This window comes from Daphnia magna, linkage group LG5 (genome assembly GCF_020631705.1).
Source record: "Daphnia magna isolate NIES linkage group LG5, ASM2063170v1.1, whole genome shotgun sequence".
NCBI classification, from domain to species: Eukaryota; Metazoa; Arthropoda; class Branchiopoda; order Diplostraca; family Daphniidae; genus Daphnia; species Daphnia magna.
In genome coordinates this window covers 7,957,978-7,983,114 of record NC_059186.1, presented here as the reverse complement: position 1 = coordinate 7,983,114, position 25,137 = coordinate 7,957,978, and the positions used below count along the sequence as shown (strand labels likewise).

At 42.2% G+C, this 25,137-nt stretch overlaps 4 protein-coding genes and 1 long non-coding RNA gene across 7 annotated transcripts; 2 read left to right on the top strand and 3 right to left on the bottom strand.

The window, feature by feature from the left end:
• Positions 1–168: 168 nt before the first annotated feature.
• Positions 169–8,609, bottom strand: LOC116922776 (multiple PDZ domain protein). Of its 2 annotated transcripts, none has more exons than XM_032929191.2 (11): positions 7,427–8,609; positions 4,407–5,243; positions 3,757–4,022; positions 2,541–2,711; positions 2,305–2,457; positions 2,043–2,215; positions 1,788–1,948; positions 1,587–1,721; positions 969–1,513; positions 742–894; positions 169–668 (listed from the first exon to the last, which is right to left on the bottom strand). In XM_032929191.2, exons 1-11 carry the CDS (start codon positions 8,049–8,051, stop codon positions 567–569), a joined length of 3,321 nt encoding a protein of 1,106 aa, XP_032785082.2. In that variant the 5' UTR covers positions 8,052–8,609; the 3' UTR covers positions 169–566. The 2 variants fall into 2 exon arrangements, with proteins under 2 accessions (XP_032785082.2, XP_032785083.2); XM_032929192.2 differs by lacking the exon at positions 7,427–8,609 and adding an exon at positions 6,828–6,968.
• A 243-nt stretch (positions 8,610–8,852) lies between these two features.
• Positions 8,853–10,315, top strand: LOC116923120. The gene is made up of 3 exons (XR_004394367.2): positions 8,853–9,965; positions 10,033–10,200; positions 10,266–10,315. It is a non-coding gene; the product is annotated as an uncharacterized LOC116923120 (long non-coding RNA).
• Positions 10,316–10,680: 365 nt separating this feature from the next.
• LOC116922793 (tyrosine-protein phosphatase non-receptor type 13) lies at positions 10,681–25,092 on the bottom strand. Of its 2 annotated transcripts, XM_045174414.1 has the most exons (15): positions 24,973–25,092; positions 20,555–20,708; positions 20,388–20,476; positions 19,105–19,239; positions 16,874–16,960; positions 16,625–16,769; positions 15,928–16,313; positions 15,365–15,454; positions 15,069–15,271; positions 14,858–14,996; positions 14,562–14,777; positions 13,757–14,495; positions 13,554–13,686; positions 13,359–13,480; positions 10,681–11,284 (listed from the first exon to the last, which is right to left on the bottom strand). In XM_045174414.1, exons 2-15 carry the CDS (start codon positions 20,667–20,669, stop codon positions 11,154–11,156), a joined length of 2,730 nt encoding a protein of 909 aa, XP_045030349.1. In that variant the 5' UTR covers positions 20,670–20,708; positions 24,973–25,092; the 3' UTR covers positions 10,681–11,153. The 2 variants fall into 2 exon arrangements, with proteins under 2 accessions (XP_045030349.1, XP_045030350.1); XM_045174415.1 differs by lacking the exon at positions 19,105–19,239.
• Positions 11,692–13,322, bottom strand: LOC116923009. Its single transcript, XM_032929532.2, has 4 exons — positions 12,794–13,322; positions 12,605–12,712; positions 12,391–12,527; positions 11,692–12,305 (listed from the first exon to the last, which is right to left on the bottom strand). The coding sequence occupies exons 1-4, from the start codon at positions 12,806–12,808 to the stop codon at positions 11,948–11,950; spliced, it is 618 nt and encodes a 205-aa protein (XP_032785423.2). The 5' UTR covers positions 12,809–13,322; the 3' UTR covers positions 11,692–11,947.
• LOC116923033 lies at positions 22,802–23,841 on the top strand. The gene is made up of 4 exons (XM_032929570.2): positions 22,802–22,971; positions 23,055–23,087; positions 23,175–23,327; positions 23,397–23,841. The coding sequence occupies exons 1-3, from the start codon at positions 22,851–22,853 to the stop codon at positions 23,291–23,293; spliced, it is 273 nt and encodes a 90-aa protein (XP_032785461.2). The 5' UTR covers positions 22,802–22,850; the 3' UTR covers positions 23,294–23,327; positions 23,397–23,841.
• Positions 25,093–25,137: the final 45 nt, after the last annotated feature.

Here is a 25,137-nt window from a genome sequence, read left to right as displayed (position 1 = left end):
TTCTACTTAAACTTACAAACTGACTTTTTTCTAAACTCTCATTAAGAAAAAACAAAACAAAAAGATCATTTTCAACTAGACATTTTATTTCGTTTAACAGGATAATATAATGAATTTCGTCAAAAAAAGCGAAGGGAGCAGAAAGGATGACTATACACAACACTTAAGTAAAATGTTCATAGAAAACTTTTATTAAAACCGGTTCGACATGATTGTGATCATTACAATACGTTAGTAACTGCTTTTTGTACAGGCACGCAAACCAGACACTCTTTAAGGCCACAGCCGACACGGCGCTAAGGACTATTTATCGGGTATTATGTAATGGCACTAAATCAAGTGTGCGACAAACCTTGGAGGCTATTTGGTAAAACGAGAAGAGAAGGATTGGCTTCACACACGAAAAAGAAATGGTAACGTATGGATGCCGGTTTAAGATCTATCATTTGCATGATTAGTACATAGCTTTTTTTTTCAGAAAGTATTTGGTAGGTAAATTGGCACGCGGACGGGGACAAAAGAGAACGAAATATGAAGACGGGTGACATTTGATAAAGAATCGTCTCTTAAGCAATTTTGCGAACGGTAATAGCAACTGGACCTCTCGTCTTACGCAGAATATCGATAACGTAATCTTTCGGACAACCTTCAAGTTTCTCGCCATTGACCTAAAGAAGACAAAGGAAACACGTTAAGAGAACGGAAAAGGTTTTTTCCCTTCAAAACGGCGATGATTTATACCCGTAAGACGTGATCTCCAACTTTTAATCTACCGTCTTTAGCTGCAACACTTTCATCGTAAATAGCGCTAATTACAAGTTGCCCGTCGCTATCATGACCTACGCTAAATCCCAAACGACTGTTCCATCCCTTGTTAAGTTCAATCGTTTGGATCTGGCGGGGAAAAACACAATTGATGACAAGATTAATTCACGTCTTCAATTGCAATAGTTGTGGAATTATTTTACCAATCCCAGGTGAGCCTCTTCGGCATACTCTTCGTCAGGGGTGAGAACGATGCCTTTCCATTTAACTAGTCCGTTCTTTCCACGATTGGCTCCAGAATTGTCGCATAGAGGGAAACGGCTACTGAGATCGTGGTCAGACAACCCCTGCGGTGCGTAACGTTCCATCGTCGAATTGGATTGAAACGAGACGAATTCTTCGTCCATTGTTTCTTCTAATCCACTGCCGATAACCGAACGCTCCACTGTATCCTCTTGAAGACGAAACGATGCGCTAAAACTCTTTCTAGAACAATCGTCACGGATCGAATCAGCCAGCCGATTGGGTGTGAGGTACTCCGAGATCTCCAATTCTTCCTGGTCGACGACTGGTGGCTCTGGCTGTCCATCACCAGCTTGACGCTCTTCGAATCCTGACGGCGGATGATCGTTGGGTGGGGTAAACATGAATCGTTGCTTTTTCACCAACGAATTGCTGAGGTCGAGGAAATCAGGTCGGGAGACCCTTGTCGTTCCGGACGGGGTATGGAACGATGCTGCATTTGAATCTATAAAAAAAAAATCCCCATTCATTCACAAATGGCTCACGTCTCAAAGCGAAAAACAAAATGCCATTCTTACCCGTGAGATCTAGACTATTGGCCATAGCATCGCGTTCCATGTCCATTTCAGGTAGAGGGCTCATAGGCGGCGACGTTGTGAAATTGGGAGGCAGACTGCAGCAACTGTCTTTATGAGAAGATGACGATCCGAATCCTTGAATAAATTGAGCAAAAATGTTAAATCCATTCAATAAACTAGAGGAATTCCAAAAATACTTACGGTCTTTGACGACAGCTGCCAAGTCAGGGCTAGGTGTTTTAGTCAAACGGCGACGTCGTGGCGAACAAGGAGAGCCTGAAAGAGCAGGCGCTGGAGATGCACCTCGCGAACCACCTTGTTTGCGTACAGCTAAATCGTGAAGCAAGTCTTGTGCTTCTTGTCTGCAACCAGAATGTTCCAAAATGTTTTGTTTTTAGAAAACTTTTAGATTTCCCCCAACGAGAAAAGAAGCGATTGGAAACTATATCAACACACCTGAGGAGTGGGCGAGGTCGGTTCAATCCCGATTCTGGCTCGGTTGGCGATAATGGTGAAAGCGGAGTAACGGCCGAGTCACGGAATAGGCGTATCGTGACCGAATCCGGGCAACGACGTAGAAACGCAACAGCTTCAGCATGGCTCATTTCCGACATATTAACTCCATTCACCTGTTATCGAGTTTTCCCGAGCGTGTGTTTGTCATCGGTTAGATTTCGTATACTCGTCAATAAAGAGAAAAACAGGCCGAAACGCTTACGCTAATAATCTTATCTCCGGGGCAGATACGTCCGTCGGAAATTGCGGGCTCCTTCACCAGCGATCGCACGTAATGTCCCAAAATACTTTCGTCTTCTTTTCGCAACGTAAATCCCAAACTGCCATTCACTTTCGTCATACTAATTTCAAATTCCTGCGGCAGAAAAAATAACAACAAAAAATAGAAAAAATTATCAACACCAATTTTGCTGATGGTTAACTTCGTGAGCCACTTACGCCTAGCGTGCTGAGAGTCAACACAGGTGAGAGCCAATTGGAGTGACTAGAATTAGCTGACGTGGGCGACTCGGGTGGGTGGATACCCATCTTTTCTGCTATTTCGAACGGGATGCGACACACCAATAGGTTAGTCTCACGCGGTGAACAACGCAATACCTCCAACGCTTCCTGTAATGAGGAAAATTATGTTTCAAAATAAAATGTTGAAGAGGATAATTTAGATTTCAGCGCTATGCAAAATACGACCGTATTACAACACGGATAGATGATCAGTCATGCTCTGAGCATGTTTCAGTTCTTGCTTGAACATAATCATGTTCAAGCAACTGCCTGATAAGGACGAGAAAGAAAAAAATGGCCGTTCAGTGCCCCTCTGTTGAATGATTTATCATATGCTGGGCCCTTTTTTGGGGTCGTTCTGATATTGCCTCCTCCCCCCAAAAATGCGTCAGCACGAAAAAAATAAAGGGGTTTCGCTAGAGGAAAAACGAACAATGCGAACGCACACACACCGGATTCATCACGACCCGCAGGGTGTACTGCCTTACAGTCTCTTTGACGGATCGCCTCGAGGCTGAAGGCGTATCCGGTCGCCACGAAAAAAATGGTACACGGCATTTTATTTTCCGTCCTCCTCTTAACAGACATGACCTTCGTCGTCTGAGCCGTGAGACACGAAATGCGCCCTCATTATAAAAAAGTAGAGGAAAGACACTCTTCGCGGTCTTGCCACATTAACTATTATACAGTCAGATCCTCATTATTTCAGTCGAAGACCAGAAATTCTTGCGCAAACGAGTCTCGAAACAAAAGAAATTCTAGGGAACAAACAACAACACAATTTTATCTTTGCGATCTTGTTATTTTTTAATCCCTAATTTAAAAACTAAAAGTGTATGAGAGAATCCCAAGAACTGTTTAAAGAGAATCAGATAAATGGATTCCTGGAACAATGTACTCTACCTGACAGTGACCATTGCAGAATAGATTGTGTTTTGACCTTCAATCTTTAAGTGTGATGGACAGGATGCCATTAATAAGAAAAAGGTTTATGAATAAAAAATATCCCTGTGGGGTCTCATTCCCCCCTCCCTACCCACAAAAAAAAACAACAACTTCCTAATGCCAGGTGGATAATACGATTTCAAAAAGAAGCCATGTAGAAATATGAGGGAAAAAAAAAATTAGTTGCGAGAAAGAGATAGAGACTTACGTAGTTTGTGCAGCCGGTGAGCGGCTGTCCATTGGCGGCCAGGAGGACATCACCGACCGCCAGCTGACCCGTCTGCCAGGCGGCTCCGTGGGGGAAAATCTTCTTAATTCGGATCAAACCTGGCCAGGAACAGGCGACAAAAGCGGCGTCGAGCGTCAATGGCGATGAAAATCCCGCTGTGCCTATTGTAGAAGAGGCGACGCCTCCAGTCACGCTCAGACCCAGGCCTTGAACTGTCTTCAGAACCGTCACTTTTCTCAGATTTTCTATGAAAAACACAAGACACTTTTGATGAGAAAAATGAATTATGCAAACAATAGCACATGCATTAGTGCCATTTCGTGTCTTTGTGTGTTTTTTTTTTGTGTGTGTCGTCATATCTTCCGTTTTTTGTTTTTTTTTTGTCGTCGGAACTTCACGTGACGACGGGAAATCCGCCTCAAACGCGGCACTACTTTCATCGTAAAAACCACAAAGACACGAAAACGACAACAAATTAGGAAAGCGAACGTCACGAGAGATACGTCATTCGACCCGCATTGAATGCACATCACGCAGAAAGCGAGAAATAAAGACGTAAACAAATTGAAATTCTAAAGAAAGTTAACGGCAATGAGAACAAACAAACAGGTATGCAGAGAGTGACGTACCGTTGGAAACGAATTTAAAGAAATCATCGAGGAGATCGTCTTCTTTCGAGTGTTGATGTGGAACGTCGGCAGAGCTGGCGTCATCGGGCGATTTTTCGGAACTGTATCCGACTGTATCCGGGTAAGTGCCCATGACGTCGTGATCTTGTTGTTGATTTAGCAGCGGTGACTCTCTAACCTCTTCTTCTATTTCTTCTTCGTTTACAACCACTCGAGTGTAATGATCCGGCTCGCTCAAAGCCTCCGGATACTCAAACACAACGTAATTAGTGTCTGTGTCACAAGCTGAAGATGAATCGGCGTCGGCTAGTCCGGCAGCGACGGCGCCATCCACAAGCAGCGAGCCATGATGGTTGGCGACGACTGTGGATCCTTGAGACTCGACGAGTTTGAGGTCGGGGTTATCTGCCACCAGCGCACGAACGGACGGGTGAAAGGGACGAGGCGGAGCAAAAACGGAGCTGCTTGAGATGCGAGCCGGTTTGGAATGGTTCCGTGCGCTTGTCACTTTCTTGCTGGCGTTCGAAGGTAAGGAACTAACGGTTGAAGGACGCGGCAACGGGAGCACGTTGTTGGTCGACTCCACTCGACTGGCAGGCTGAGCGGCAACTGAACCACGCACGGGCCCGTCGGCAATACTACTAGTACTACTACTGCTAGTAGTGGTGGTGGTGGTTGGACGGGCGCCCGATAAGCCAGGAAGCTGCGGATTGGACGACGCTTTGTTTTGATTTGATCCAACAGAGGAAGAGGAGACTCCACTTGTCATTTCCGCTTTACGGGATTGAAGTGGTGGAACGCTCTTCTCATTCCGGCGTCGACTCACTTTCTCAATTCCTATCAAACAACAAAAGAGAGAAATAAAAAACCGTTGAGTGAGTTTGCCAAAAATTAATCAGACGAGATAAGCTTTTGAAACATCGAACAAAGGTGAGTAACGATACTTAAACAATAGATAAACATTCCAATTCGACCATATAACAATATCGCTGCTTTCTCTTTCCATCTGTATATCCTTTTTATTCCTCAGCCACAATGAAAGAAAACAAAAACTCTGATTTAACATTCCCCTCTTTACAAAGGCTGACAGTTCCAGGTTGTCGCCAGGGCGAACTCATGGGCTATAACAACTTTCACTTCTTTAGGGAGGGAGGGCTCGAAATAGAAACGACGTAACCTAGAAAGCAAGACTCTCTTTAGATCACACATTTCGGCTGGCTGGTCGGATTGATCGGCTCTCAGTTGATGATGGGCTTATGATCCTTTTTGTTTCACATGAAACTCGATACATCATTTTAATAATAAAACAACACAGATTTAGCCATGCACGAAGTGATTGAAATGTAACGGCTATTTGGTGGTCGCCCACCGGCTACGGGTGTTGGCCTCATCAAGTCATCGACGAGATCGTAACTGACGTTGCTCTGTCGCATCATTGAACTTGGCCAGGGGCATTACATCACATGAGTTTTTAGAAAAAGAGAGGGTAAAATAAACCACTTGCAATCTATTGCCAAGAGATTCTTGAGCAATGCATCCTTGAAGCCTCAATGACAATGACAAACCTAGATTCGAATGCTATGGCAAAATCAAAACACGTTGCAGCGCCTCTTCTAATGCAACGTAGAGTAAATGTTGTGAAAAAAAAAAATGAAAGTAACTAGAAAACCTTGATGCCAATAGCCTTTAAAAAACAAACACGCGTGATATGCGAGTTTTTTTTTTCTATGCAAAAGCAAAGCAGACCGGATTTTCCGTAATTTTTTCTACGAATGATACGATGCATAAGCCACAGCAAATCAAGACCCGTAGGCAACGTAAAAAAAAAAAATAATAATCCTCCAGAGTAGTAGGCGAAGACTGAATTCCTGTAGCCCGAAGCGGTAGTTTTGTGTTATTCCATCGAACCGCACAGGAAACATCAAAATAATAATAGTATTTTTTTGTTGCGTAATAGTTTATGCCATCTAGCGGTCAACTTGAACCCTATTTTCTATCATGACGAAGCCATTACGTAAAGGTGAAAAAAAAAAAGGGAAAATATTTTCTTGTTGTGAAAACATGGATGGATGGTGCAAGTCAAGAAAAATTTCGATGCGTGACTGTGAAAACATTCACACCCTGCCCCACTCGTTTTTCGTTTTCTCATCTTGTTGAATGTTGTTGCTGTCGGCCGTCGGCGCTGCATACGCCCCTCATTTCCACCTACGTCGGAATGGAAAACTAACACCAACATTAGGACAAAGATAGTCCCTCTTTTTCTTCAATGTTCATTTTTCCAAACCCTTCCCCTTCTAAGAAACGTTTCGATACTTAAAATTACATTCATTCTTAAACAGATTATTTATCTACACTGTGGCAGACGAACAGTTACGTTTCAAGTTGAAGGAAAGAAGAGGCGAATGTGCACAATTAACTCACTTGATTAGGAGGGAAGCCGAAGCGGAAATCCAATAATTGAGGGGGGCTACGGACGACGGTACAAAAGAATTGCACTCACTTGTGGATTTCCGGGGGAAAGAAAGGGAAACAAAAAATGGTGAGTACGAAAACTCAGTCAACCACACACTACTGAACTCCGGTGAGTGAATCGAAGCGAATAAAATGGCGTGCTTCAGAAATAAACAAACGCAAAGTCGACGAGAAAAGACGCACCGCCACCACAAACAGACCGCAAACTAAAAGTAATAATTTTCCCTGGGCTGGAGAGATGAGAGAGTATGACTCGCACCGACTGGCTAAATGTGGGCGCTTTTTCTGTATCGAAAACGACACATTCCACGCCGCACACAAACATACGACCTTGGTCGGTTGTCATGGTTACCCCAAAGGGGATTGGAGGAAAAAAAAATTCCTTTTTTTTCTTACCCCAATAGACACGAAATTCCTTCCTCTACCTCCATGACATTGCCCTAGGGGTTATTCACTCGCCACATTGCCATCTAGCGGCAGGGAGAATTGCGAAAACCTTGGATTTACCTAATTTTTTTCTTCCGCTTTTTTTATTTTATTTTTTTTACCTTTGCTTTTATTGTTTGACGACGGTGCTGCAACGGGCTGCGGGACCTTGATTGTACTGGAATGCGGAACGGTCATTTTGGAGCGTTTGGCGCCATTATTATTGATGCTATTGTTGTTGGCGTTGCCCACACGAGCAGTCGATGAAATAGTCGATTTCATATGAATGGCCCTGGCCTGCGTTGCTACCGGAATCTGGCTACCGGATGAATTGTTGGGGACGGATGAGCGGGGAGCTTGAACGTTCTCGTTGTTATGCCTGGTTTGAAGTTTGGCTGGATTCGAAGCAGGAGCTGGGACGCGAAATTGTTCCTTGCGAACCAACAGATTTTGGTCCGAATAGACACAAAGAACAGGTAAGACGGTTTGATTGTGAGGACGAAGTTTCAAGCCTCTCTGCTGACTACTGCTGCCGTTGACGGATGTGGTTGAGGTGGTAGACACTAGGCTGGACTTCCGCGATTGCAGTACTGGCGCTGATGCGCCATTACGTCGCGACGCTGACGTCAGCGTCGTCTGAGCCCTTCCAGCAGATTGCGAGGTGACACTGGTTGGACGAGTTTGACCCGGTTTGACGATCTTGCCAGTCGAAGCAAGGCCCGAACTCGTTTTGCCACTGGCAGCCATATCGCCTTTTCTTTTTATTTTGGGAAACAATAGCCCGATGAAGTTTCACTTGATAATCGAGTTTCCGTGCGTAACTCGTTGTCATTCACGATTCACACAGTCAGACAGGGAATCCACATACGTTCAAAAATGGTGGAAACTTTCATGATGGGTAATCATCGATGAAAGATCGTGAGCAATCAAAAACCCATCAGCTAATAATGAACATTGCGACGACGAGGTAAATGCAGAAAGGAAACACACACAAAAAAAAATGGTGGCCGATGAATTTTTCTACCAGGGGTCGAAAGCTGCAGCTGCTGCGGTACAAATTTAGAACACACAGACACACACGAGCCACTGTTTTTGTCGTGAACTAGAAAAAAAAAAAAATCTGGAAACGAAAACACGAGTCACATTCAAATCATTCCAGAACTTATTTGTTGTGTGGTATTTTTTCACTTGAGCACAAACATTTTCGAAGAGTTTCAACAATGTGCAATACTTAAAGATGAGTTACCACGAAAGGAAAAAATAGGGAAGGAAAAACACGTTCCAGTGCAACCAGCGTGAACCGCTATGAACAACGTCAGGCTCGTGTCTGAACGGCTGTTTGTTGCGACCCCCCGAAAACACTTTTGAGGCTCCGGGCTGCTGCACCCCGATGAGAGAACTAGGTGGGGAATACCGCACGCAACATGTAGACACACACAACAGGCACGCAACGCTGTGCTACCAGCCTCTGGCAATTGGCATTCAGCCAAATCATTCCAAAAATGATGCCATTTTGGAAAATATAGCCAAACTAGCTAGAAACTGTGTAACAGTTAAAAAGAAGAGTCGGCCATGCTGTTAAGCAATATGGGGGGAGACAGGACGAACTAATTGTTAGCAGACGCCACGATGTTTCATAAAAGAGGGGGGGAGATGAAAGGGAGAAGGGGTGATGAAAAAGCAGCTGTTGCAAACTATCGATTTCATTGTCTATATTTATCGTTACGCCTTTTTTTTTCGTTCTGTCAATGGCAAAATGACGAGGAAACAAATGACAAGGAAACAGAATGACGATGACCTGGTTTAGCGGCCTTGTATGCCTTTAAGAGAAAGGTAAAAAAAAAAATTACATAAAAAAAATAGCGCGCAGAGAGGGAACCGTAGAAAGAGAATTGCTGCTCGAATGTTGGGCGAAAGTCTTGCTGCTATGGACACAAACGAACGAAGCTAAAAATTGAAGAAGAAAAAATAGTAATAAATAAAAGAAAAATAAAGTTGCGCCTTTGGGTATTTCTTGGGTTTCGATTCCGTCATCATCACATAAAGATTTTGGGCGTATAGCCATGGTATACATTTTCGCTCCAGCTTCAGGCCGTTGGCGTTTTTGCGGTGGCGTAGCGAACTATGAACAACAACAACCCCGCAAATGTCTGCCTACGTACAGTTCATGTGCTTTGTGTTGTATACGCAAACACATTAGACAAACAATAAAACAACATACTGGCCTTGTGTATATAGCGAAATTCCTCTCATGCTTCGCGCTTGAAATCAATTTGACAAACAAAACCCAAATTGTTTCAAAAACGGGGAGGAATGTTTTGTTTTTTTGCCAAACATTTTGTTCGAAGAAAAAGATAGGGCATGGCAACAACTGATTTTGGGCCGCTATTTATACTTGCTAATATCGAGACGAATTGCTCGCAGCCATAAAATCGTTGGATATTTACGGCTTTGACTTCATCACTAATGTGAATGGCAAGAATAAAGAAAGAAGAAAAAAGAAAAGAAAACTTGAATTAAACGAGAGAGACGACCGCCCAATGGATGACGCCCTCGTCTGCACACCGACAAGACCCACCTCTTCGCGTGTTGACTTTAACACAAAGGCGAAACACTTGAGCGAACAACATCAAAATCTGATGAGAGTTTTTTCTTCGGCTGGTAACGTCGCTAAGTAAACACTCAAATCAAGTCAAGTTATTTTACTATATATGAATTTTTTTTCTAGGTAGTTCGGCTAAAAAAGTAAACGAAGCGTGACACGAAAGAGACTCTTTTCCGTTATGTCGTTCAACTATCATAATGCGTTGCGGTCACCGTGACGATCGAATGTTTACGGGTAACTTAATGAAACCGGTCATCCGTCTCCACTAGAAAATGATCGATGCGGGTTACGGTAGTAATTCATACGGAATAGTGGTTAAACCGCCATTTTCATGTAGGACAAATGTATCGCCTTAGGCCAGTTTTTTACCCGATCCCTGCTGTTGCTGTTTTGTTGCACGAAACTTCTTTTAACTGATCCGGTTGCGGTTTTCTGCTGGTCTGGAGAGTTTTCTCGCTGCAAAAAGCAGAAGAACACACCCGAATCTTTCGCACGTTACTCAACGTGGGAATAATGTATGTCGCTGCTGGACATGCTCCAGCTGTCAAAGATCCATTTCTTCGTCGCGACTGCTTGGCTTCATATCTTTGACCGACGCCAAGAAAACAAAACTTAACGAAATGCGTTCACCGTCGGGACCAACTCGTGTACACACTTTGTAAGTATGGCCATTTGCCAATGTCCTCATTAGACACGGGGGTGTTGGATAAACTGGAACAAAAGGTATTCAGCCTCAAGAAGAAAACAACTTTTTAAAGGAGACAATGGGCGTGATATTTTGAAGAAAAGAAAAAAAAAAAGGAATTTTATTTGCAAAACATGTACATTGTGAAATAATACCATAAACGCAACAATATCGTCGAACTCTTGAGGTGGGTCGGAGGATTCAAACAGGTAAAATAAAGTAACATTTTCTTAATGTTTTTTCTTTTTCGTTTTTGGCGAAAAAGAAACATTTTGACAGATAAAAGAATTGCTCACCGATTGACGTGATTGTCATGGTTGTTGATGGAAGAACAGATTTGGATCGTCAAGGATTTCGTTCTCTTTATATGGCGCACGTTTTGGGCGGTGCTGAGAAAATTCCGCTTGATATCTGATTGTCGTTGTCGAAGAAGACGAGGTAGACAAATGCGCCCATTTGAGTTTGTTTTGCTTTGTTCTTTTTTCCGAATCCGGAAAGATTTCAAGGCCAGATTGGATTGCGGATGAGTTTTTCTTTCGGAGGAACGTCATTCTATTGTTCACTTCGCTGCATCAGGTCGATGGAGGACGAACAGTTCAACGTCACGAGGTATACGGCGGATTTGATCAATCACCTGATCGTAGTCCAATTCGTCACAGTCGAGCCCGTTGACGGATAAGATACGATCACCTACACGAAAACACAAGAGACAAAAAGTCATCCATCATTCAAGTGAATTGAATATTCTAATCAAAAGATTTATTTGAAAACAAGACAAATGGAATTGGTCGCCAGCGTAACGCATTGTTTTAACATATTGGGCACAGTGTATGCGACCAATTAATTTTAGAAAGATGTTAGCGCTCAAAATTGACCATGTGATGTCGCTGTCAACGTGATCGTGGAACATGTTCAAGAATTTTCTAGAATGCGCTCGATAAAAAAGTAAAAGTCAACATAAAAATCGAGCATAACACGAAACCCTTCCTCGAATTCTATTTTCATTTTGCACGAACAAGATAGGGCAACACCCGACTTTCAACAATGCAAAATAAAATTTAAAAAAACTACATTTATGCAAGGGAAACTTGTTTTTCTTCTTCTAATGAACCGTTTATTTCATCGGAGAGATTTGCAAATAAAAATTCGAAATGTTGAAGAAAGATAGAGATATCTCGTGTTTACGACTACAATGTAGAAGAGTAATCAAATGACAAAGTAGGAAGTTTACAAGAGTGCGGGAGTTATCAGTGAAGTGGACGCAAATGAGATTTTTTTTTGTGTTGCCTGAGATAAAATTGGCCATATACGCCATCTAGCGGACAGAAACAAAACCTCACACCCCCTCTTTTTTCAATCAAAACGACTTTGCGAGTTGACAGCAGAGACAACAGTTTCAGGATTGATCGTTCTGGACCAACGGGCAATCTGCTGGTCAATTGGTTGCGAAATGGATTCGCTTCGTGATACGATCTGCCTGTCAGTATTCTGAGAATCCGACTGAACTCTAGGACCCGGATTGGAAGTGGTCACCACCAATGCAGCCTCCGATTTTTGACGAGCCAATTGGGCATCGTCTTCGGTGAGCGTGATTTTGATCAGTTCCGCATTATCTGATGAATACATGGTATGGACAGCACTGGACGACCTTAAATTGGGCGCTTTTTCTTCTGTGATGACAGGATGAAAACCAGTTTCATCAGCCGTGTAACTATAAAAAGAGATTGGATTGTTTTGTTTGTTGATCGTCTGTCTTGGCGTAGGGAAATCGTTTTCTTTGAGAATTATTATATTACGTGACAGTCACAAGGATCCCGTCAGGGCGACTATAGCGATAGAAGCCCCTGATGACTCCGTTACGTTGGACCTCACTGCGCGCGTGAGTCATGCCGACAAAACCATCTTGAATGTCATAGTTGAAAGCGTAATCTCGCTAAAGAAGAAAAACAAACGTCTCGTATGTGCCCAGACTACAGCGAAGAAAATAAATTTATGGTAATTGTGATTTACGGGTACAACCGGTTCCTCCTTGGGCGAGGCTCGCTCCATCGAGTTGCGCGGCAAATTGCCAACAGGCAGCGCTAGTGCTCGGGACACCATCGCCAGTAAAACAATAACCTACACGTATACACGACGAGACCCAAACGGATATTTTTTGATAAGTACAGAGTAGATCAATCTGCTTCTTTTTCGACGTACCTTTAAAGAAACCATTTTTCTTTCTTTCAAAATGAAGCGACTGGGAACTTAAAATTTGAACTTGGTCGGACGCAGGGTGAATTCTGACTAAAACTAAACGAACGGGATCGTACTTATATAGCGGACGCGGGGTGAAAGGTTTTTTTCTCTTTCAAACTGGCGGATTTTTTTTTGTTTTCTTCTTATTTATCGAATAAAAATGTTTGCTGGGGAAAGCAAGGTCAGACGGAAGCATCCCCCTACTTAAGAAAATAAACACATTTTTGATAATCCGCACATCGTCCATAAAGCGGACGCGATCGCATTCAACGAGCAACTAATTTTAGAATTTTCGGGGTTTTACTCTTCACTTAGTAATACGACCCTTTCTTTGCCCGTCGAACGAAAATAAGAAATGATAGAAGAAGGGACGAAAAATTGTGAGTCTGATGACCTCGATCAATGTGGAAGGCCGCAAAAGACGAGAGAAAGTGGCGAGCTGTCAATCACTTAATGACAGACATCTGCTCTTATTCCCCCCCTTTTGAAGGATTAACCGTAAAGAGCTTTCTTAGTTTTTGCTTACCTGGTTTTAGTGATGTCTGGCGATGAGCAGCACCGTTGGGCGTCAGTCCCATAAGATAGATACCGCCGCGGACACCACGGGCAATCAAAATGCCCAGAGAACCATCAGGATCCTTAGAAAATCTACCGTAAAATGATTGAAGATGATTAATTTAACTAAAACAAAAAAAAAAAAATCCAGTATTCTATAGTTTACCTGACGGAGACTCCGGGCTGTTGAGGCGGTGATGGAAGATAAGGTAAACGATTAAATCGTTCCGACAATGATTGCGATATGCTCTCGTGGGCGTCAAAGCCGAGGGATTCATCCTCCGATTTAACGCTGGTGTCTAAAAGCGAAAAACAAAACGGGTAAATAAAATGAAATGCGTACGATGAATCACACTGTATCGGATTTACCAACGACGTAGGCGCCAGATGGATCGACCGATGGGACGCGTTCGCCGAAACTGACATCTTGAAGGCGCATTTTCTCGCGGATGAGGGCGTCAGACGATATCTTCGTTCCCATTCGAACCAAAGTGCTCTTACGAGGACTGGTAGGAATAGTCGATTCGGAAAGGGAACTCAGCGTAGAGTATTGAGAGGATTCTGGTGACGTCACCGACACTGGTTCCGGCGAAGGAACGTTCGATTTGACGTCAACCGGCCGGCGTGTGACATCTGGTTCGGCTCCCTTTTCGACACGCCCAAAAGGCACGTATATTCTGACGGCGTTTGACGGGCGTGGGAGTGTCGAGCTCGACAATGTTTTGATGGGTTCCGTGGGTGTTTTGACAGGCTCGATAAAACTGGCCGGTCTGTTGTGACGCAGTTTCGGTAGCGTGGCAGACTCCGGTCTGATAAGCATTTTCCGTTTTTTCAACGTCAGCGCCATCTTTTGGTGAGAAATCAACAAGTCGAACGTGTTTCGAATTCGGGACGTTCCGACGCAGAGACGTCGTTTGCGGATGAGAGAACCCGTGCCGGATGTCAGAACGATGTGGTGCTTAGAGTGTGTAAGCGTTTTAATATCTTCCCAGTACAAGTTGACGTGTTTGCACGGTGTACCAAACGAAGTAGACGTGGCGTGAGGCACTAATTTGAGTCCTTCCAATCCCACTAGCAGGTTGAGAGGAGTCGTCCTCAATCCATCATCCTACAAAAGATGATTCTCATTAAAATAGAGAGCTCTTCAATTTCTTAATGGAAAATGAAGCCAAACTTCGATGACGTGCACGTGGTGATATCCGTACGACTGCGTTTGCATAATCCGTTTAACGAAATTGCATTCGACCACGCGTCTTTCCACCAGTTTAGGAATGCGCCCGTGGAGACGCTCCAGTGCCTGGGCAGCCAATTCACCGCCCTTGACACTCTGCTGCGTTCCAGGACTCAGGTAATGATCAACGTGAAAGTAGGATCCTCCAACTCCGTGGATCTAAAAGCGCATCGAATGATTTTGTTTTGTTTATTTTTTTTTTATTTCAAAATAGTTTAAAAGAGGTAATAAATATTTACTTTAGGATTATATGTTCCAAATTCTATCGTCAATGCTAAAGCGGCTAAACCCATTTCTTCCATGGGGTCCATAACCCATCGTTGCTCAAGCAGATCTTTGCGTAATTGGAGATAGAGCAGATGTTCGCTTTCCAGGCTACTGCAATTTGAAAGTAATAAAATGATTCATTTGTGTCATTCGAATTGAAAACTTAATCAATTTGCAATTTACTGTAACGCAAAAACCGAGTGGACGTAAAAGCGGAAGCGGAAATAAACGTTAAAACTGGGATAGGGCAATTGCTTGTAATTGTCCGGCGCTAAACTGTACACCTTTTCATCATGTCTAGGAAAGATAAAGTGGCCGCCTTTGATGCAAGATAGTCCGAAAAAAATGGCATCGCTAGCCGCAATTCCAAAATGATCCATCACCATCTCAAATTTGAAAATAAAGGATACATCATCATCCAAAATTTATTATTATTATTATTTTATGCTTTTTAAATATTCCATCAGAAGGTGGGTCACCTGCAGAAGTTGATCGATTCTTGTTTTACTCGGGTCACACTCCACGTGCAGTCTGCGTCCATCCAAATGCAAAATATTCACCGTCCTTTTCTGCATAACGGTAAATGAGGTTAGTCTTTTATTATTTATCACATGAAAATAGTTAAATCAAAGTAATCTTAGAAAGGGCATTTAGCTACGCATTTTTGCAGACGCATAACCGGATACTATAATGGCATGCACACGTAGTCACATTTGTTTGTCTTTTCTTTATTTCTGTCATTTAACTTCCCTAACCTGCGCTACGTTGGATGTCGATGCGCAGTAAAAAAAAACAAAAAAACACGCGATGGACATTAATTAAAAAAACTCTTTTTGGTAGAATTAATTTCTATTCTCCATCTCGTCCTCTTTCGTGATGGATGAATATTTCAACAACAAAAAAAAAAGACCAGTTGATTTTAACATAAAATTCGATTCATTCCAATAGGCAAACCCGTTTTTCTCGACAGTTGGACGTCAAAAAAATTTGCTTATCAGCAATTCAAAAATTACAGAAATGTTTTCGAAAAAACAAGAATTACCTTTTTCGGCTGATGTGGTAATATAAGCACGTACGGAGGCAAGCTACTTTTGACGATAAATTCAGGGCCGCAGCAGGTAACGGGATAAATTGAAGGTTCATCTTCTCGTTCGGGAGACATTTTCAGATCGCGGAAGGACTGGCTCTTCCGCGGATGAAATGTTGCCGTCGGCAAGCAAGGCGTTGCGGACGGCTGGTCGTGCAGTCGATAAAGGCGGGACGGAGCGCGTTGAATAGCCGCATTGGCTGCCCAGGCTAAATTCTTGAGCGCTCCGGTGGTTCCGCCATCGCCGGCGCTACTACGTGACCGAGTCAAGCGGATGGGCCTCCTCCGTCGAAAGATGCCGTAATTCTGTGGCTCTTGGGGCGTACTATGTCCGGTACTTTCTGATAAGTCAAACGAAAATAGAAAAGAAAAAAATAAAATAAAATAATAACAATACGCGCAAGGATCGAGCTTCTTTTGTTTCCTCTCCATAAAGGCAACCAGTCGAGTATGGAAATTTGACAACTTGATTGAACTCTCAAAGTTTAATCGACTTGTAATTCCTTGTTTTTGCTTCAATTGTTTGATGTTGACGGCTGTTGTAAAACGCTGGTACCGTTAATCGTCCACAATGGATCAATAAAGTTTCTGCCCGTCCGCTGAAACAACAACGTTCGCAACATTCATTAGGGGAAATATGAAGGATAGATACCCGACTGGTTGGCCATTGTTAAACGGTCCAAACTGTCTGTAGACGGATGGCGCGATAAATGTTCGGATGAAATGGCAGAGTCTTCCGTTGACGAATAACCTCCACCGTGACTATGGCTGTCAGCGGCCCGCCCTTTCACCGTCCGCTGACAATGTTCCAGTTGTTTATTATTATTTTTAAAGGAATAAATAGCAATAAGGAAAAATAAACAAAACATATAGGCGGAATATGAGCTGAATTGTCGGTTACCTTGGAGGCTTCGCTGCACAGCACTTCACTGTATAAAGCCGCAACGTAACGGGCTGCAATAGCTGGCTGGATTCTCAATTTCAGAATCTGTCGAAGCAGAATAATAGAAAATACATATTTACACGGTTAGTATTTTCTTTCCTTGTTTCTCCTCTTTTCTTTTTTTTTTTATATTTTTCTAAAATAAAAGATAAATTCAGCAGCGAATGAGTGGGCACTGTTCACTGTTTCTTCGAATATGGAATCAGGATCCGGCGAGAGGGGCTGGATGCAATGATGGACGACCACATTCCGTTTGAATAAATGCATCCGAAATGTTTGTGAATCATCAAATTGTTTTCTTCTTTGGTAGGCCAAAGAACCGGTTAAATCTATCGAACCGAACTCAGCTGGGGACTTGTGATGAGATGCGATCACTCGATCACGCTACGCCCGGATGGAAACTGACATCAGGGGCCATACTTTTTAGCCGAGTTTGCGACAAAAAAACAAAACAAAACAAAACAACCGGAATAAAATATACATAAAAAATAACAAAAAAGAAAAGAAGAGGAAGAAACCAAGTTCAAAGCTCCAATCACCGAGAAGCCCTACGCATCAGTCGGAGCGGATAATCGAAAATGTTATCGAAATCAAGCCGGCACTTGTAGCAAAGCCTGTCGCATCCGGTAATTTGTTGTAGCAGATCTTTCTCGATTTCCGACTGCAGGAATTTCAGCGGATAAATACAAACACATTTTCTCCCAGCTTTTTCCTTCTGTTTCGTGACTGACGTCATTCGAAAACAATGGAGAAATTCTAACCTCTTTTCTTTCTTCAGTCAAAGAGATCCTCTCTCACGATCTTTTGAGTTGTTTCGTTTCTTTTATTTTCCGAATGAAATTCAAAACCGCATTTGACAAAACACGGAGACCTTGGCAGTCGTCGAGTCAACTGGGGTCAAACTCCCCGAAATATTGTTGTTTGTTACGTTTCTGGGAATGTACGGTACACCCGTTTTTTTTTCATTTTTTTTCAAATTCATTTTTGTCTGCACTTTGTGAGAAACAAACCCCCCCCCCCCCATTTCGCTAAACTCGGTCAATTCGGCGCCTGCTTTCTACCTTCCCGCATTATGTACATCTGCGTAGTCGTCAACCCAAAATCTTAAGGTAACCATTGGCCCTTAAAGAGTCGGAAAAAAAAACAAAACCGGATGGAACTCGTTTGTCAAAACAGAATATGAATGGCCGTTTTCTTTCTTGACTGCCATCGACTGTACAAGACGAACAAAGGAAAAGCATTTCAAGTGATAGATCGGTAGCTTACGTAACAAGAATGATTGCAATAAGCCGATTGGGGGCATAGTTCGGGACATCGATTAAACGCAAGTCCTAGATTTGTAGATGTGGCCGACATCTACGTCTATGCCCTTCGGAAAGAGCGAGGAAAACGTCTACCATCTATTTAATGATCTCGTCAATCAACAAAACATTGGCGACGCGCAGAGTTCAATCGATTCACGTTGGCCATCCACTCGTCTCCATTAGACGGACTTTGATTAACATCGATCGGCAGAGTGCCTCCACTCGATAGGAGAGAGAGCTTTTGGCTGCACTCTGCTCTCTCTTATCGGCAAGACATACCAAGAACACCTCATCTTATTTAATCTTGTTAACGTTTGTTTGGAGGGGAGTTGAACTCGGCCAAAAGTTTGGCGTTCGTATACCGAATTAAGAAAAAAAAAAAAGTCCCAACCCTTTTTTTTTTTATTTATTATTTTTTTTCAATCGACGTCGTTTTGAAAACACCCAGAAATGCAACATCAGGTTTTTGTTTTCTTTTCTAGTGAGATCGTGACATTGTTCGACTCAAATGGCCCCGTATCATAATCATAGAAAAATCACCGTTGTGGAATGCTGTTCCCGGTCTTCCAGTTTTTTGTTTTGTTTTGTTTTATTATTATTATTGTTCCATTTTGTCGATTGAAAAAACTTCAAACTGTTTTTCTCGGATTTTTCTTTTTCGGATAGAACAAAGTTGTTACTATGGCCAATTTCAGTGCCTCTCTACGTTGCGCGATCCGTTGTTTATGACCTTTCCAGGAGAATCGACTATGTCAATCTCAATTTGGGCTGGGAAAAATGCAATTGGATGTGACAACAGGGAGCACCGAATGGATGGCAATTTGCCCCGAAAAGGAACGAGAAGAACGACGACAAACTGATTTGTCTTTGATGTATATACTTTACTTGAATTGCACGATCGGCTGAAACGGGACGGATGGTAGGATCAGCTAAATTTTGCAGCACCGTCCGCGCGCCGTTTCCGAAACCAACGCTGGCGCCGGCCAACAATCGAGCCAGTTGGCTAACGTTCCATCGTTTCTAAATAAGAAAAAAAAAGAAAAGAAAGGAGAGAAAACATTCAGTTGTAAAGCTGGAAACCTCTGCGCTATACAAGCCATAATTCCTTGATAGGATTCGATAAAGTTAGACGCCTTAAAACCAGCAAAAAATGGTACGTCAAGGTCGATTTTTAATATTCCTAACTGCCGGACAAGAGGGCCGGCCAACGATTCTGCTGCATCTAAACATACTGCGTTTTGTTCTTTCATTTTTGGCTGTTGTTGTTTTGTTCTTATCAACCCATCGTTCAAATATTGAAGGGCAGACAAGAGAACGAGGCAATCAAGCAGGCGCAGCAAGGATTCTTTGGCTTTCTTTCTTTCTTCTTTTTTTTTAATACAATATTTATTTATTCCGTTAGTTTTGGCTTTTTATCGCCGTCCCACCAGAAAGCGTGCAGCGACGCAAGGGCCAGCTTATCGGTAGACCAACAACCCGCGTTGCCCTTTTGTTTTTTGTTGTTGGTTAACCCACGGGAGAGAGAGACCATGTTTTCTATTTCCTACGTGTTCGTAAATACAATCAAAATGGCCGCATTCTGACAGACGCGCAAAAACACAAAAAAAAAAACCAAGTCAATTCTCTTCTTCTTAGAAACACGACCACTAACAAAAGTTTTGGGTGTAACTAAAGTGCACTAAGCTCTTGCAAGCAAATGTTTCTGGTTGAACGAACCGTTGGGAATCCATGACAACGATATATACCATCCCAGGCTATACGACTCTAGTCTTCGACGAATTCGAAAAGCTCTCCTCGCTTCCATCTTGATCCTTTTGATATTCAAATTCGGGTTCATGAAACGATGGAGTTTTGACTCTTTTTCTTTTTCTTTTTTTTTTCCCCCGCTATAATTACTAACGAATTTCCCATTTTGGCTTCGACGATTCTTTACTAAGGCAGGTCGTGAGACCAAAAAAAAGGAGAAGAAAAGAAGCCTCATTTTCATGCATTATTCAAAGTTTAGATGTCGGACACAATAGCGAGAAATGAGTAGCAGCGCAGATAAATCAGATCGATAACGGGAGGGTCATGAATATCGATCCGGTTTGGCTCACGACAAAAGGCGAGAAAAGGAAGGATGGGATAAATCTCAGAAATTAAAAAAAAAAAAAAAAAATGCGACTCACTTGGGCAACGTCGTTGTGAAGTTGAACCTGTCCAGAAGCTTCTAATAGGATGTGCTTCAGACGAAGCTCTCCTTCCGGCGATCGAGAATCTATTCAAAAACCATTCATTTTGTTAAACGACTGCCCTACGGGGATTTCTAAATGTAAAAATAAGTGAAAGAGCAAACCTTTAGGTTGGTACGATGCTAATTGCCGCAGCAGCTGCAACAAGATGGCTTCAGCTTCGGTGACGTGGAGAAGCGAACCTCTGATGTCCAACACTTCCTCTGCCGACACCAGCATTATTCTCCACCAGCTTGTTTTTTATTTTCTTTTTTGTTTCTTAGAATCAGTGAAAAAGAAAGAAAGATACGAATCATTTTAAAATCTCCGATACGCAAATTTGAATGAATTCAGTTGACAGTAGAACCAAAAACGGTTTTTTTTTTTTATTTTTAGGGTTCGTTTTCGAAAGAAAAAACCCAAACAATGAAAATAAGTCGTCCCATCAATTATTGCTTTAGCAAATTTTAATTCATTACGAATTTCGTGATCTATTTCACGGCGATAATCACGAAAGGACGCCACGAGTAAATCGAGAGAAACCGGTTTTGTTTTTAACGATATTTAAGTTATTCCGTGTTATTTCTTCTTCGTCATCTATATACATTTGTTACACGCTTACATTTTACTCTTCAATCATCATATTTCACAAACAAAAAAAACTCCTTTTGCGGGATGTATAAAAGAAGATGCGGGCCAACGGACTTCAAATCATGCACAGCCGACAGTATAACATTGGCAAAAATCCATTTTTTTTTTTGTAAAAAGGATAAGAAAAAAAAAAGAAGACGAAAATTGGTATGAGAGATAGAAACAGGAAGCAAGAAAAGTAAGTCGATGTGTGCGCCGTCACATTTTTTTTCCCCCCGACTTGAGCTGCTCGCCTTTCCTCCCTGGCGGACTTAATGGAGTATTGACTTGTGTGAGTTAGATATTTTATTTTATTTTTTTTAAGTTTTTCAGAGCTGGACAGCCCCGACAGACGACTCATTTACGGTCGAGTTGCGATTAATCTGGTAGTAACGGCAACGAGCAGGAGGTCGTTCAAAGACGGCACAGCTGACGGTGACGATCAAGACGCCGACAACCACCAACACCAAGAGCAAGTCAAATGTCAATAGCAAATTCATTTTGTTTTTTGTTTTTTTTTCACACTAATTGGACATTGCTGTCGTCCGGAAGAGAAACAACTTTGCTTGGACGAAAACGGCCATAGGCTCCGCAAAACAGAGCGACCAACAGGAGCAAAAGTAGGAAAATGTGATCGAAAATGATCAACATTGTCGGCATTTTCGATTCCAACACATCGGCCCTTGCACTTTTTGTTCGGGCTCAATCAGGAAGATGTTCAACAACAACAATTCGAAAAAATAAAATAAAATAAAGGGCGAGAAAACCACCCAAAAATATCACGGATGGAAGAGAGAGAGAGAGAGAAAGAGAGAGAGAGAGAAGGATAGAAAAAAAAACTTGGCGGATGTGAATGTTGAGATGCAATGCCCGTCTAGCACCCCTCGCTTTACTATGACTACCGCTCTTCCGCTCGAAAGAGATTCGCGCACGCGCATTGCCGCTTCAACTCGAAAAATCGAACTTGCACAGGACCGGAAAAAAAAAATAATAATAAAAAAAAAAATTCTTTGAAACTGAACGAAAGCAAAAAAAAATCGTATTGCGCATTTTTGTTTGGCAATTGCGACCTAGAATACTAAAAAAAAAACGACATCATCTAATAAACATAAAAACAAAAAAAAAAACGAAACATTCCGCCTTTAAACGCTCGTTTACGGTACGATAAGCACGACCCCTAGGATCGTTTTACACCCGAAATGATGACGGAAAGGGAACTTTGCCGCTTGGCTGAACCATTTTTGGCAGCTCATCTTGATGACGAATCGTTGGCTTCCGATGACAATGAAAAGGAAGGGCTGCAAACGGACAAGTAAAAAGAAGACTAAAAGTCGTCCGTCTTCTCTACAAGGATCTCCACTGATCAATAGGTGGTCCGCCTTTTCTTTCCGCTTTAGGTGTTCATTTTTGGTTTTGGCAACCCAACGACGAAGGAGAAACAGGACCTTGTATTCGATTACTCGTCTCACGTGATAGGTTAACAGTTAAAAAACAAAAACTTGATACTTCCCTGGTTTATCTGATCCCCATCGATACGAAACAAAAAACGTGACGCAAGCTCAAATGAATATCGATTGGTTGACAAATCAAATTAAGAAAAACTAGCGATGACGAAACGAAGCCTTGCCACTAGACACAAGGAAGGAAGGAAAGAGATAATCCAACTAAAAATTGTTGGGGCCTTCCTATGGCTGCCGTAAACAAGAGAAAAAGCTATAAATCCTAGTAGGTGGAGTTGAAAGACATGTTAGTTTTGCTCAATAAGGAACGGGTACGAGTACGACATTTGTGATGGGCAACCGAAGAGACGCGCTCAAGCATAGCAAGGCCGTTAGTAGTAGCACAGAAAGTAGCAGCGTCAAAGGCAAAGAAGAGGAAAAGGCGCCGAACGGCGAAACCGACAAGCCCGAAGGTATTGAATTTGCATACCAGAATGAATTAGCTAGTCATACAATTTGAAGAAAAAAAAAATAATTGCATTTTCGTGATCAACAGGCGGCTTAACGGCATGGCTGGCGAGCAGTGAAGGTAATTGGCTAAACAGCACAAAAGGCGATAAACTATTTCTACTTGGCGCTGTATTTTTTTAAGACCAACCTTTTTAATTGGACACAGGTGTAGGCTGGATGCAGTTTTTCGTCGTAACGAACGCAATCATCCTACTGTTGACCACCGGTTTGCCAAGGATTTGGGAATCGCTCGACTTTCTGAAATCCTACTCGTCTTCCGATTGAAAAACATTTGCGACGTTCACATCGAATCGAAGCCGTAAGTCACATCCATCTTTGAGAACGATACACTGCAGACTAGTTTCAAAGAAGAGCTTTGAAATTACAGGAAATCGGCCGATGAAGAAAAAAAAAGGGGGATGGCAGAATCGTCTTTATGGATCAAAGTCACGGTGGTAGTGGTCATTTTGGCTTACTTTTCCATTAAAATCATGCGCTATATGGACGATTGGTACCGACACGAATTTCACCGTTATTTGGAAACTGAAAAGAAACGCAATCCTTATCTTGTCGATTCTTGATCAGCAACCCATTTTTATGTAACACACCCTATAACACTAATTTGAATATGTGCGAGAAATCTGTGTTTCTTCACTGGCAAAGCGTAACGTCTTGTGGTAGTGCATTTGTTGTATCGGTTAAAAACAAAAACAAAAAAAAAATCTATAATTACGACCAGGTAAACCATTTTGGGGGCGTCCTATTATCTGCAATAGCTGTTTGACGCTTGGTACATTTCTACTCGTTGAACAAATACAATGCAGTGACTACAGGCCTTGATTTGAGCATTATGGTTTGAGGCGCCATTTTTTTCGTTTGGGATTCCATTCGATTGTTACACAAAGCTAACGAACTATACAACAGCTGAGCGCGTTCGATAATTTATCGTCTTTCAGTCGAGTACAGTTGCTGAACATCTTTCCCCCCTCACTTCGAGAAAACCTTGACTATGTTGACAATTCGTGAGTACTACCAGCAGAGAGTAATAGCAAACACGCGACAGCCTAAAATGGCTAACTCCGTTTTGATGACCAAAAAACATGGATTCTTAAAGAAAAGAAAAAAAAAAAAAAAACATTCCAAATAAAAATCAAAATTCTCTTGAATTTTGATTTGGAAAAGGATTTTTTTACATGAATATTAGAAATGAAAAAAACAAAAACGAATAGAGTTTTTGTTCTAAAAAAAATGTGGCGCCATCGCAACGTAGCACGATGGAATGATGCATGGGTACTGATAATGCTGATAATCATTACATGACACACACACACAAGGAGAACTCAAGTGTTTCGTTACTCGTGACAACATTCTGCCAACACTCGAAATTTTCGAATGATTTACAAAGAAAAACGAGAATCCGGTACTTTAAAGATTTACGTAGGGAGGAAATCTTTGGTACGATATGTCATTGACTTTTTTTAGGGGATTATAAAGGCAATGAAAAATAAATGACAAGAAAAGGTGCGGCAAAATAACTGCCATGCCCAAATATGAAAGACGAAACAAAAAAAGAAAAATGTGATAAGGGATAAGTGGGAGCTGCACAGACTCTCCCTCTTGACCCACAATTTGTTTTCTTTTTTTTCCTATTTTTTAACCAAGGCCTCACAGAGAGTTACGCGTGCGCGAGAAAGAGAGAGAGAGAGAGTGGAAATTGTTACAACGGCTGTCTGAAATTCGTAAATTGAGATGGAAGTAAACGTCTTTGAAAATTGTTCAAGCAAAGGAATTATATTCTCTAGTTTAGCCGCGAGCTGTTTGGAACGAGAAGGGGGGAAAGTCCACGTGACCAAAAAAGGAGTCATACCACGCTCTATTCTTCCCGACATTTTTTTTTTGTTTTAAATACTGAGGAAAAAGGAACATCGAAAAAAAAAAACGCATAGAATTTAATTCGTTCTTACCGGTAGAACAACTCTGGCAGACGATGCTGATGGTAGAGAACTCGACGGATGAATATGAGATGGGAGGAGACGAAGAAACGAGATATATCAAGGTGACCAACTTTACGACCAGAACAAGTATTGGCAATAAGCACTCGGACGTAGAGTTAAAAAAAAATTGGGTTC